This window comes from Macrotis lagotis, chromosome 2 (assembly GCF_037893015.1).
Source record: "Macrotis lagotis isolate mMagLag1 chromosome 2, bilby.v1.9.chrom.fasta, whole genome shotgun sequence".
NCBI classification, from domain to species: Eukaryota; Metazoa; Chordata; class Mammalia; order Peramelemorphia; family Peramelidae; genus Macrotis; species Macrotis lagotis.
This window is the reverse complement of record NC_133659.1, coordinates 252,945,840-252,957,768: the sequence shown is the minus strand read 5'-3', so window position 1 is coordinate 252,957,768 and position 11,929 is coordinate 252,945,840. Positions and strand designations below refer to the sequence as shown.

Genomic DNA, 11,929 nt, shown 5'->3' with positions numbered 1-11,929 from the left:
CCTTATCCGGGGACTAGGTTGCTTGGCGTGATTGGCCGGCGGAGTCACATGGTGAAAGTAACTTTACAGGGTCGCTAGCTAGTAGGAGGGCTTTATGGAGCAGAAAAACGACAAAGCGAGAAAAATTATTTTCCACTCCAGAAATTAATGATCATGAGCTCCTATTTGATGGACTCTAACTACATCGATCCGAAATTTCCTCCATGCGAGGAATATTCGCAAAATAGCTACATCCCTGAGCATAGTCCGGAATATTACGGCCGGACCAGGGAATCAGGATTTCAGCATCACCATCAAGAGCTGTACCCACCACCACCTCCACGGTCTAGCTATCCCGAGCGCCAATATAGCTGTACCAGTCTCCAGGGACCGGGCAATCCGAGAGGCCACGGGCCGGCTCAGGCGGGGCACCATCACCCCGAGAAATCGCAGCCGCTCTGCGAGCCAGCTCCTCTCTCCGGCTCCTCCACTTCCCCCTCCCCAGCCCCGCCAGCCTGCAGCCAGCCAGCCCCAGACCATCCCTCCAGCGCCGCATCCAAGCAGCCCATAGTGTATCCATGGATGAAAAAAATCCACGTTAGCACGGGTAGGCAACTTTGCTTTTTTGCTCTCCTCCTCCCTCCCCTCTTCCCCTACACTTCCCACCCTCCCCAGTCCCCCTCCGGCTCCCGTCCTCCTTTCTCTCCTTCCCCCTCTCTCTCTCCAGGAGCGTCTCTGGGTTAGCACAATTGAACTGGATTTACGAGCGAGAATGGGTAATTACATCCCCCATAAATTTTATGGCTTAGCTACTCTGGGCAGTCCGAGCCATGTGCTAGGATCTGTTATGTATGTGAGAAAACTCTGCTCGCTTTCTAAGGGCGCATAAATAATTCAGTGGCGTTACAATGAGGATTCCCCTCTTATTAGACTACAAAGTCTTCAGCGTCCCTCAAGTTCTTTATAACCCATTTAGTTCGATGACTTTATTATTTTTCCCCGCCTGCTCCTCCGAGCTGAGAAGGGGGTGGGGGTTGGGGGTCAGGAAATCCTGCTGCCTCTGAACCCCCTATCTGCTTTTCCCATCCCCCTCCCCTCCCCCCTAGTGAACCCCAATTATAATGGAGGGGAACCCAAGCGTTCGAGGACAGCCTACACCCGCCAGCAGGTCCTGGAATTAGAAAAAGAGTTTCATTACAACCGCTACCTGACCCGGAGGAGAAGAATCGAGATCGCCCACTCGCTGTGTCTCTCCGAGCGGCAGATCAAAATTTGGTTCCAAAACCGTCGGATGAAATGGAAGAAGGACCACCGACTCCCCAACACCAAAGTCAGATCCGCCCCACCAGCCGGAGCGGCGCCCAGCGCCCTGCCCGCAACCACCCCCGGCCCTACTGAAGACCATTCCCAAAGCTCAACACCACAGGAGCAGCGAGCAGAGGACATTACCAGGTTATAAAACATAAATCACACCCCCTTTCGCCCCCATTCCCACTCCCCCACCCCCCACACACAAATTGACTCTTATTTATAGAATCTAATATATATATATATATATTTTGGTTCTTTCTTCTCTTCCACCCTCCTCTTGTCCTTTGCTTATTCCAAACAGAAACAACAGATACATAGAAACAAGCCCCCCCCCCCCCCCCATCCCTTCCACTGTTAAGGACCCTTTTAAGCATGTGATGTCGTCTTAGCATGGTACCTGCGGGGCTTTTTTTAGGCCGTTTGGGGGTTTTATTTATTTTTTAAGAAAAAAAAAGGAGCAAAAAATATATTGCAAGGTGCGATGGTCCAGTTCTGGTTAATTTTCAGGGGGAAAGAGGGAAGAAAAAGGAAAGAGACATTTTTAGGCCAATTCTTCTGTTTCTTCTTTTCCTTTTTCCCCCCTTAGGCCTTTTGCATTGAAAAATGCATCAGGGGAGGTGAGGGAGGGGGAAGTCATTTTAAGGAGAACAAAGCTATGAAGTTCTTTTGTATCATTGTGGGGGGGGTGGGAGGAGAAGGGGGGGAAAGGCAGCAGACAAAGCTAAATGCATCTCGGGAGCCTCATCTAGCTGTTCAGTTTGAGGAGCCAAAAAGAATATCAAAAAGAACTTTCAGTTCTGAGACGGCAACTCCAGACCTTAGGTAGATTTTTCACCACCCCACCCCCCCTTGTGATCATTGTGGTTTTTGGACTGAATTTACTTGGTTATTGTAAAACTTGCAATAAAGAATTTTAGTGTTGATGTGAAGTGCCCCGTGATCAATAATAAACCAGTGAATGTGAATTAGTTTTACTTAATGTCTGATGGTTTCTTTTTTATTCCCCCTCTCCTCTTGTGGACTTGGGCTGCTGTTGATAAAATCCCACCTTCTTCCTAGTTGCTTGCTAAGTTTACTCTAAGCAAACATATGAATCTTAACTCTCAACTCCAGTTTTCCAGTGTCCTTAGAAGGACCAGGAGGGGAAAGGAAATGTGTGTGTGTGTGTGTGTGTGTGTGTGTGTGTGTGTGTGTGTGTGTGTGTGTGTGGTGTGATGGCTCAACTAGAAGGTTTATGTGGGACATTAGAGTTGATTTTTTTTCTTTTCACCTCAATCTGAGTTTTCAGAGAGGAAGGCAACTTCTGGGGGTGGGGATGGGGAGGCAGGGGAGATCTTATTTTCAGTAGCAAGTGCCTTCATTTAGTCCCTCTCCCCCCCCACTTTACTTTAGAATAGAGCTTGGTTCCAGATAAGCAGACTTGGACTGGGGTAGAGTCTTCAATCTTTTGTTTTGTTTTGTTTTGTTTTTAAGTGGGACTGTAACTTTGTTAGAAAGAGAGCTCCTAATGCAGATATAGTGTTAGAGTTTCCTGGGGACAAGTGACTTACCCAGGTTCACACAGTATATATCTGAGGCATATATCTAAATAGTATGTAATCTAAACTCAGGTCTTTCTAAATCTAAGACCTTTACTATGTAATTCTGCCTCCCATCTTTGGTCTTACTGGGCTATTTTGTAATAAAGGGAGCATAAAGGAGAGGTGTCCCCAACCAATCCCTGAAAAGTCATTTTAAAGGCAGTTAAAGGGACACTTCATCACTTTTCCTGTTTGTTTAGACTAAGAATGGAGTGGGGTGGTGAAGGGCAGAAGTTCTAGAGGGTATCCTTCTATGGGTAGGCCTCAAAGTCTAGTGTTGGGAAATAATAGAGATGCTTTATTTTTTTCCCTTACTCCTATCATAGACCAGCCAGATATGGGGCAAAGGCACAGAGGGAAAAGGATCTCATCCCCCTCATCTCCCCCATCCCAATCTAGAGCACGGCAGGTTTGTAGAAGAAAAATGAACAATTCTCTGTTCATCATAAAATTAGAGATTCAAGAAGAAATGTACAAAAATAAATAAATACTCTTCTTTAACCAATATCTAGATAGTTTGAGTCAATAATTTTAGTGTTGTAGACCAGGTCCAAACAACCTCCATGCACATATTTTGTGTGCTTATTGGAAGAACAGTGTCTGAATTTACTTGAATATTGTAACAGCATTTTATCTTCCTCAAAACTCACAGACTTTCCTTGCTAGGGAGTTTTGTCCAAATTTCAGGACATTAAGGGATCTTAGAAACTGTTTTCTTTTTAAAAAGGGAAAGAAAAGAACTATTCTAGGTTTGGCTTACATCAAAATCTTGCGCTCCTTTACCAGCTCTTAGGATGAAAGGTGAAAGGATCACATAAAGGCATCCCTGGATAGAAAAATAAAGTTGTATAGGAATTTATGTGTTTCTTCTTCTTCTTCTTCTTCTTCTTCTTCTTCTTCTTCTTCTTCTTCTTCTTCTTCTTCTTCTTCTTCTTCTTCTTCTTCTTCTCTCTCTCTCTCTCTCTCTCTCTCTCTCTCTCTCTCTCTCTCTTGCTCTCTCTCTCTCTCTCTTCCCCCTCCTCTCTCTCTCCTCTCTCTCTCTCCTCTCTCTTCAATCTACTTGATGGAAGGTAGTTGTTGAGATGTAGGTTGGGTGAGCATTATGGTCCTTCAGGCCTCTTTTCTCCACCCTTGATCATACTCAAGAGATGACAAAACTGCCTCTTTCATCCAGCTCCAGGAGTGCAGGCCAATAATTATCCTAAGTTATTTTTATGTAATCAAGTGAATTAGCAACCAAATCACAGCTGAAGCCTCCATCATTTCGAAGCAATTGGTTTGGGATCAGGAGGGGATAAGATTAGCATGTTCCACAGGGGTAGACAAGAGAAGTAGTGAAGAGTGTATAGGTCTGTCTTTTAAAGCTTATAATAAAACTAAAGTGAAAAGTATGAAGATAGGAATGGAGGGGATAGAGAAATAGTGTCCTTACATATATCCAGGAATCTATTATTTTGGGGGGTATTTTTTCTTTTTTTCTGAAAGTTGTAGAAAGGAGATTTAAAAATCAAATCAAAACAAAACACAAACCGCCACAATTCTGATCTCTGGTTTTTCCCTTACTCATCTTTTGCTGGAAGATCATTTCAGCACTATGACTTCAGTTTCAAATGGAAGGAGAATTAGGGTCAAAGAGGACAGAACTGGGGACATTTATTTTGTTTCTTTCATTCCTGATCTCTGTTTATTTCCTCCTCCTTTTCTCTCTGTGTTTAGATCAGAGGAGAAACATAATAGATAATACTAATAATATGCATCATCAATAACAATATCAATTATTTTAAGTTTATGCTAAGATAGCTATGGTCTCTGGCCCTATGGTTTTTTTTTTTATTAGTTTTCTTTTCTTTTCCTTGTTGCCAAAATTTCCCCTTTGCCTTGGACATGACCACCAGGAATCAGGGAGAGACTTCCCTTGAAGGAATGGTGGGTGAAGGAATCAGGAATAGGTTTCAGAGCCCCAAGTCTGGCTTTTTCTCCCCACCAAGAGGACTCCATTCTGGTTGCTTTCCCGATGAGGAAGAAGGGAGAGGGGGGTTATTGAAGTTAGGTGAAGAGAGGAAAGGCAAGGGGGAGAATGCAACTCAGGTTCACGGAGAGGACACATTTTCTCTGCCATCGCTTTTATATTCCACAGCTGCCCTGACCTCTCCCCCCTTCTCTGACCCTCTGAGCTCTGCACCATGTACCATCCCTGGGTCTCGTAGCTTTTGTAAGGTTGTGGATTTTTTTCCCCCATAGTAATGGGGTGGGGTGGGGGGAGAGCCAAGTCGAGTTGAATGCATGTTATTGCATTGTGTCTCTCGAATGGCTAAATAAAAAAGAAGATGTGGTTGAAGCGGCGACCAATCCATCCAAGGTCCTTCTCCAAGAGCCTGGCAATCCCCAACAGGTCAAAAATTCGCTTGACATGTAAGTAGTTAGTATTTAGATTTGTTTGAGGGTTGGATGGGGGCAATATAAATATCTATAGCTACGTTTTTCCTCCAAATTTCATCTCTACTCAAACGAAGGAGTAGGAGGATAAAGAGGGAAGAAGAGTAATGAGGAGAGAAAGGAAGTATCCGTTCACTGTGGTAGAGTTCGAACAACATTTCCTCTCCCCGATTACAAAGAGAAACACATTTTTCTGATGTTAAAAATCATCAGGAAAATGTTAAGAGAGGAAGAGAGATAGAAAGAAAGAGGAACCCTGGCTGCTTCTCTCTGACTGCCTGTGGTCCTCTTTATAGGGAGTTCCTTACCAAGTTTCCATATCCTTCAGTTTGGACCAGCCTCCTTCAGAGTGGTAGACTTGAATAGAGGAAAGTTTCTACCATGGAAATGGAAACATGGGGGGGAGAAAAGAAAATCTTCCATTTCTGGAGAAAAAAAGAGGAAGGCAGGGGTGAGTCAGATGGGAGCTGGGGGCCACTCATTTCTTCTATTCGTTGTTTTCATTTGCCTTTTTAGGATTAAGGTAAAGCTGAATTTTTTGACTTGAGTATGGTTTAGTGAGAAGGTTGGTGTGGTGCTGGAGTTGGAAGGTGGGGATAATGACGCTGGTGTAGGAAGAATTCAGTTCTCACATTCCCCCCATACCACAATTGCTCTTTTTGTCTTATTCAGGGGAAGCCATACATCCTGTTTCCCCAGTCCACCTTTCTCAGGTATTTCCTGCTCTTGCAGAAGCTTTTTTCCCCCCACCATCCCCTCCTTCCCCAATCCCACACCTTGGAGAGAGGTTAACTTTAATTAAAAACTGCTTCCCCCCACTCAGGCTGTGTAACAGAGCTAGAAGACATCACCCTACATACATACATACCCTACCTTCAATCACCAGAGTTGGAGGGGATATTTGTTAGCACTCTGAATGTCATTACCCAATACAATTTTATGAACTTCCTAATCTGTCGTCTTGATTTATCTGGATGGGCAGGGGCCCAAACTAAACATTCGGGGTCTTTGGTGAAAGAGGGGAATTTCTTGCCAAACAATTCTTCTATTAGAATTCGTCCCACTTAGGTCTACTTCTACATCCCTTTTCTCCTACTCATGCCCCACTTTTTTTCTATATTTCTCCCCCAGTAAAGGCCCAGGTCCCTGGTTGCCTTGGCGTCCCATTACTTTTCATGAATTAAAAATAGGGAAATATACTTATAGCAGGAGATTTTCCATCTCTTATCTACACACTACCCCGGTTCCTTTCTCTGAATAAATCTCTTCCCATTTTTGCTTCTGATTGCTGTGGGAAGGAAAAGCCAAAATCCTTATTTTGTTGCGTCTTTTTCCACCACAGGAATCTCTCTCTCAGTTCATTCTTCCCCTTCCCCAATTTCCAGGCTGCTGGTTCTCTTAATTATCTCAACATCCCCAGTGGGTCGACTAGTAAGCAGTTTCTAAGTCTTTTGATCCGGGTTTTTCTCCTTTCCTCTCCAAAGCCAAACAAGACAGAATACTGGAAGACACCTCCCCTTTGGTGTCTTGTCAGCTCCCATCCCACTTCAATATCTCCTCTGGCAGGTTATCATGATTTCATCTTGCTCCTTTTGGGCCCTTGATGGTGGTCCAAAAAGTTGATGGGTCAGAAGGAAGGGAGATGAGGCAGGAAAATTCCTTTTAAAAGCATGTGGAAAATGCATTGTAGAGAGTTATAGGGTCAGACAGAAATGTGGGAAATAATCTTCATTTCCAATCACTATTAGAAAATGCCCATGAGTAGTCGAACTCTCTCTGATTTGTCCAACCTGAAGTGAACACCTATAGTAGAACTAAGATTAAAAAAGCAGTATCTAACTCCCCTGCTACCTCTGGCCCCCTATTTGTCCTCTCTGTCACAGGATAGGAAGAAGGAGAGAAAAATCTTTTTTTGTTTGAAGGGGTAGAAATCTGAAAACCGCACCTGTAGGAGGCAGGTTGCCTCTTGCTCTTGATTCCAAATAGTCTCTGCGTTCTTGGGGATCCTTGGAAAAGAAAATATGACAGGATGTGGGCTCTTCCAATTTAATTTACATAGCAGCCCCTTTCTTAGGGGTTTCCCATATTTTACAGGATTGGAGTTTAAGGGGCCCAGGGCTAGGGAGGAAACCTGGGAAACCTCCAAGCCCTCCAAGATGAGCCCTCTTCTTAGATTTCCCTGGCTCCTCCTCCCAAGTTTCTGTGGCACCTACCTTCCATTCCAATGTCTGCTGGGAGGGCTGCCTTTGCATTCTTCTGGGTCACGACCCCAGCTTCGGACAGCAGGACAATAGCGGGTTGAGTGGGGGCAGTCGAGGTGGGTGAGCGGGAACAGGCGCCTAGAGCAGGTTCATCGAGTGGTGAATTCCATTGCCTGTGAGTCCATTGCATTCAATGCTGGGGTTGAGCCTTATGACTCCCCTTACTTTTCTCTGATACTTAAAAAGAGCTACCCCCATATTTCCCCTTTTCCCCCACAGGAAAAAATGGAGTAGGTCTTCTATCTGCATTCTCCCCATCCATATATTGCAATTTATTTTCCTTACAGATATAAAGGATCATCAGAGTCACTGGTGCAGAGAGTCAGTTGGTCTTTTTTCCCTGCTGCAGTCAGTCTCCGAAGGGGAAGTTCGGTTGGGGATTGTAGAAATCACTGAATCCCCTTGACCATAGGTTATGCCAATATAAAGGGACTGAAGAAAGTGGGAGCCTGGATAATTTAGGACATCAGATAAAGTATTTTCTTGATCTGGGAGATATTAGTCATAAAAGAGACTGAGACTGGATTATCCACTTCAACTCTTCTAGGTGGCCAAAGCTTTTGTCAGGAAAATGGGGCTGAGACTAGAATTCTCTTGTTGTTTTGAACAATGAAACAAAGATAAAAAAACTAACCAAATTACACAAGAAACATGATTGACTTGTTGGGGGCAGGGGAGGGGACCAGACTGGAAGGAGATAATATCATTTAGTGGGGATCTCCCCAAATATCCCTTCCCTTGGGAAGGAATTCTATTGTAGGAAGCTCTCTTCTGCCCCATCAACCATCATCCATGCCAAAGTATCTGCCCTACCTTATTTCAATCCTTTGGCCTCTTTTCTACCTTGAGATTCATATCAGCCCAGTCTGGATGGTTGTTGATTCCCCAGTCAGTCTAAAAGAGCTTGGTGTCTGGGCTAGAGGTAAAAAAAAAAAAAACCCTCCCCCCCCAAAAAACCCCACAACAACAATTAAAAAAAAACCCACTCCAGTGGAACTGGAGAGTTATGGATGAACAGTTGCATTTGGGAGACTGGAAAATATGAGGGGACCTAGAGAGTTGGGTAGAAAGAAGAGTATGGGATGACTGAGGACCTACTAGATTTGGGGATGCAAGAATTGAAGATACAGTTGTGCCAGAGTTCTTCGGTAGTATCTCTTTTCTTCCTTCCACCTTTTTCAGTTATCGGAATTTCAAAGGGAAAATAATTTGAGGGAATAGGAGCAGGGTTTCCCAGGTGCTGAACCATAGACTCAAAGCTCAGGATAGAACAAGCAAGTTGTGGGTCTTTAGGCCCAAGAAAGAATACTGCAACTGGGGTTCAATCTCCACTGCTTTTGTTGCAGACTGTTCCTACCAACTGAGGGAAAAGTTGTTAGTTTCCTTCTTCCCCTTGGTGCCTGCCAATCTGTCCATGTCTCACCCTGGCTCATTGTTTCTCTCTGTGTCAACGACATTTCTCATACTTTCTTCTTTCTGAGTTCCCACCCAGTGTTTTTAAAAATTATTCTTGGCCTCCAACTTCTTCTCTGGACTCAGGTTGGAAGTACACAGCACCCTCTAATACCCCATTAAAGCAGGGAAGGAACAGCCAAATGGGGTGTGTAGAGAGAGAGTTGGCCTGGTTGGCCACAGGGTCTGCTGAGGTTCAAAGGTTCCTGGACAGGAGTGAGGGGCAGGGGCCGCCCACAGAACTTTTTACTGGGGGACTGGGGAGCAGCCACACTTTCCTGGGGCAAACAACACTGTTTTATAGCCCTTTCAGCAGATGTTGAAGAAACCACTTTCTCCTGGGATGCCCCTTTATCTCTCTGGCCGCCCCAAGGCCCCAATCTCTTCTGCAGCTTTGTTCTCTCTCTCTTCCCCTCCTCCCCCTCCTCTTCCTCTGTTTGATCCTTCCTCTCCCTCCATTAAATTGTTTCTTTAGATCTTAAAAGCATCTGCTCCTCCCTGCCCTTCCCCCACATCCCCTCATTCCACACTAAGAGAGTAAGAGGCCCCCCCAAAATGGAAGAATATTGAGGGGGGGCTTGAATGACCATGAATACTGCCTTCCATTCCACCTCTTCCAAGACCTTCAATTAGACACCAAAAAAGCATTCTACCTTGTCTTCACAAGACTCCCTGATTCTGTAATTAAGATTGTTTTTTAACCCCTCCCCTGAGTTCCTGAGGAAATTAAAGCTGTTTAGACCAGGTCTTACCCCTAAGTATTTGGGACTTCTCTGGTCACAGGTATTTATTATTCATCTAATTCAGGCAAAAGCAATTTTAAAAGATAGTTATTATTTTTTTCTGAATTATTCCAATAATTGGTTCAAATCTCTGTTCTTTTGGAGCTCTACAGTTTAAGGATGTAACTTCTATTTTAATCTGTGTAGAGCAGAGGTAAACTGGAATTCTGCCTACCTTGGAGTGAAAAGCACTGGATTTAGAGGAGTCTCTCTCTCTCTCTCTCTCTCTCTCTCTCTCTCTCTCTCTCTCTCTCTCTCTCTCTCTCTGCAGTTTTTGAGCAAATCACATGAGTAGACTGGGACTCAGTGACCTCATCCATAAAGTGATCATTCTAAGGTTTCTTCTAATTCCAAATCTATGATCATCTGATTGCTATGTCATCTTATCTACCATAATCTTCTGCCCCATCTTTTGTTTTGAGGTACCATTGGGGCAAATAAAGGGGAAAGGACACACTCCCTGTCATTTCCCTGACTTTTCTCCTAAAATTGATCATCACCTAAGAAAATCAAGGCCTTTTAAATGAAGTAAATGCTTGCCCCCACATCTGTGTTGTACTACAATGTTTGGAAGTGGAGAGAGTATATACATCATGCTTGATTATTGTTGACAGCATAGGGCTGCTAGGTGGCGCCCTAGATAGAGTGCTGGGCACGGGACTCAAGAAGACATCTTCATGAGTTCAAATCCATCCTCAAACACTTACTAACTGGGTGACCTTGGGCAAGTCTCTTAATCCAGTTCGCTTCAGTTCTGCATCTGAAAATGAGCTGGAGAAGGAAATGGTAAATCACTCCAGTATCTTTCCCAAGAACACCCCCCCCAAAAAAAAGAATAAAGAATCAGACATGACTGAAAAATGATTATGTTGACAGCAGTTTGTCTGCCACCATCTAAAACCAGCTAGGCCAGGTCTACACAGCTAATCAACTGAATCATTCCATTCAAAGAATTCTGAACTGGAGGAATGGAATGGGAGAGGGAAGGTTCTTGCTATACTTCTAGATTTTACCTGGCTTTCACAGACTTAACAAATATCTACAACTTCTTCATTGAACCTGATTGGATTGATTTCAATGATCCTTCTGGTCAGTATTTACCTTGGTAACAACCCCTAGTGCCATGCTTCCCCTCTGACTGATCGTAGAAATTGCTCTACTCCCCCTCCAGTTTCCCCCCCCAGAACTACCAGTAGGTCCATAGTCTTTACCTTCCTCTCTCTCAAATCTGACTCAGGCAACTCTCCAAAAATTCTTGGGGATCCATAAGCCTCTTTTTTTTTCAGGGCAGGGCAATGGGGTTAAGTGACTTGCCCAAGGTCACACAGCTAGCAATTATTAAGTGTCTGAGGCTGGATTTGAACTCAGGTACTCCTGACTCCAAGGTAGGTGCTCTATCTACTGTGCTACCTAATTGCCCTGATCCATAAACTTTTTTTTATTGTTTTTTTAATTGAAGATATTATTTGAGTTTTACAATTCCCCCATCTTACTTCCCTCCCCCACCCCACCCCCACAGAAAGCAATCTGTCAGTCTTTACTTTGTTTCCATGTTGTAAATTGATCCAAATTGAGTGTGATGAGAGAGTAATCATATCCTTAAGGAAGAGACAAGAAGTCTAAGAGGTAACAAGATCAGACAATAAGATATCTGTTTTTTTCCCCTAAATTAAAAGTAATAGTCCTTGGTCTTTGTCCAAACTCCACAGCTCTTTATCTGGATACAGATGGCACTCTCCTTTGCAGACAGCCCAAAATTGTTCCTGATTGTTGCACTGATGGAATGAGCTAGTCCTTCAAGGTTGAACATCACTCCCATGTTGCTGTTAGGGTATACAGTGTTTTTCTGGTTCTGTTCATCTCACTCAGCATCAGTTCATGCAAGTCCCTTCAGGTTTCCCTGAAATCCCGTCCCTCCTGGTTTCTAATAGAACAATAGTGTTCCATGAGATACATATACCACAGTTTGCTAAGCCATTCCCCAATTGAAGGATATTTACTTGATTTCCAGTTCTTTGCCACCACAGACAGGGCTGCTATGAATATTTTTGTACAAGTGATGTTTTTACCCTTTTCATCATCTCTTCAGGGTATAGACCCAGTAGTGGTATCCCTGGGTCAAGGAGTA

The 11,929-nt window shown here is 44.0% G+C and overlaps 1 protein-coding gene across 2 annotated transcripts in view; it reads left to right on the top strand.

Moving 5' to 3' along the window:
- Positions 1-11,929, top strand: part of HOXC4 (homeobox C4) — a 142,772-nt gene that overhangs the window by 41,938 nt on the left and 88,905 nt on the right. For both annotated transcript variants that reach the window (XM_074225751.1, XM_074225750.1), the window contains 2 exons: positions 18-586; positions 1,086-1,901. In XM_074225751.1, the coding sequence (XP_074081852.1) occupies positions 148-586; positions 1,086-1,438 (792 nt within the window). In that variant the 5' untranslated portion in view covers positions 18-147 and the 3' untranslated portion in view covers positions 1,439-1,901. Of the gene's footprint in view, positions 1-17; positions 587-1,085 lie in introns of those variants that run through there.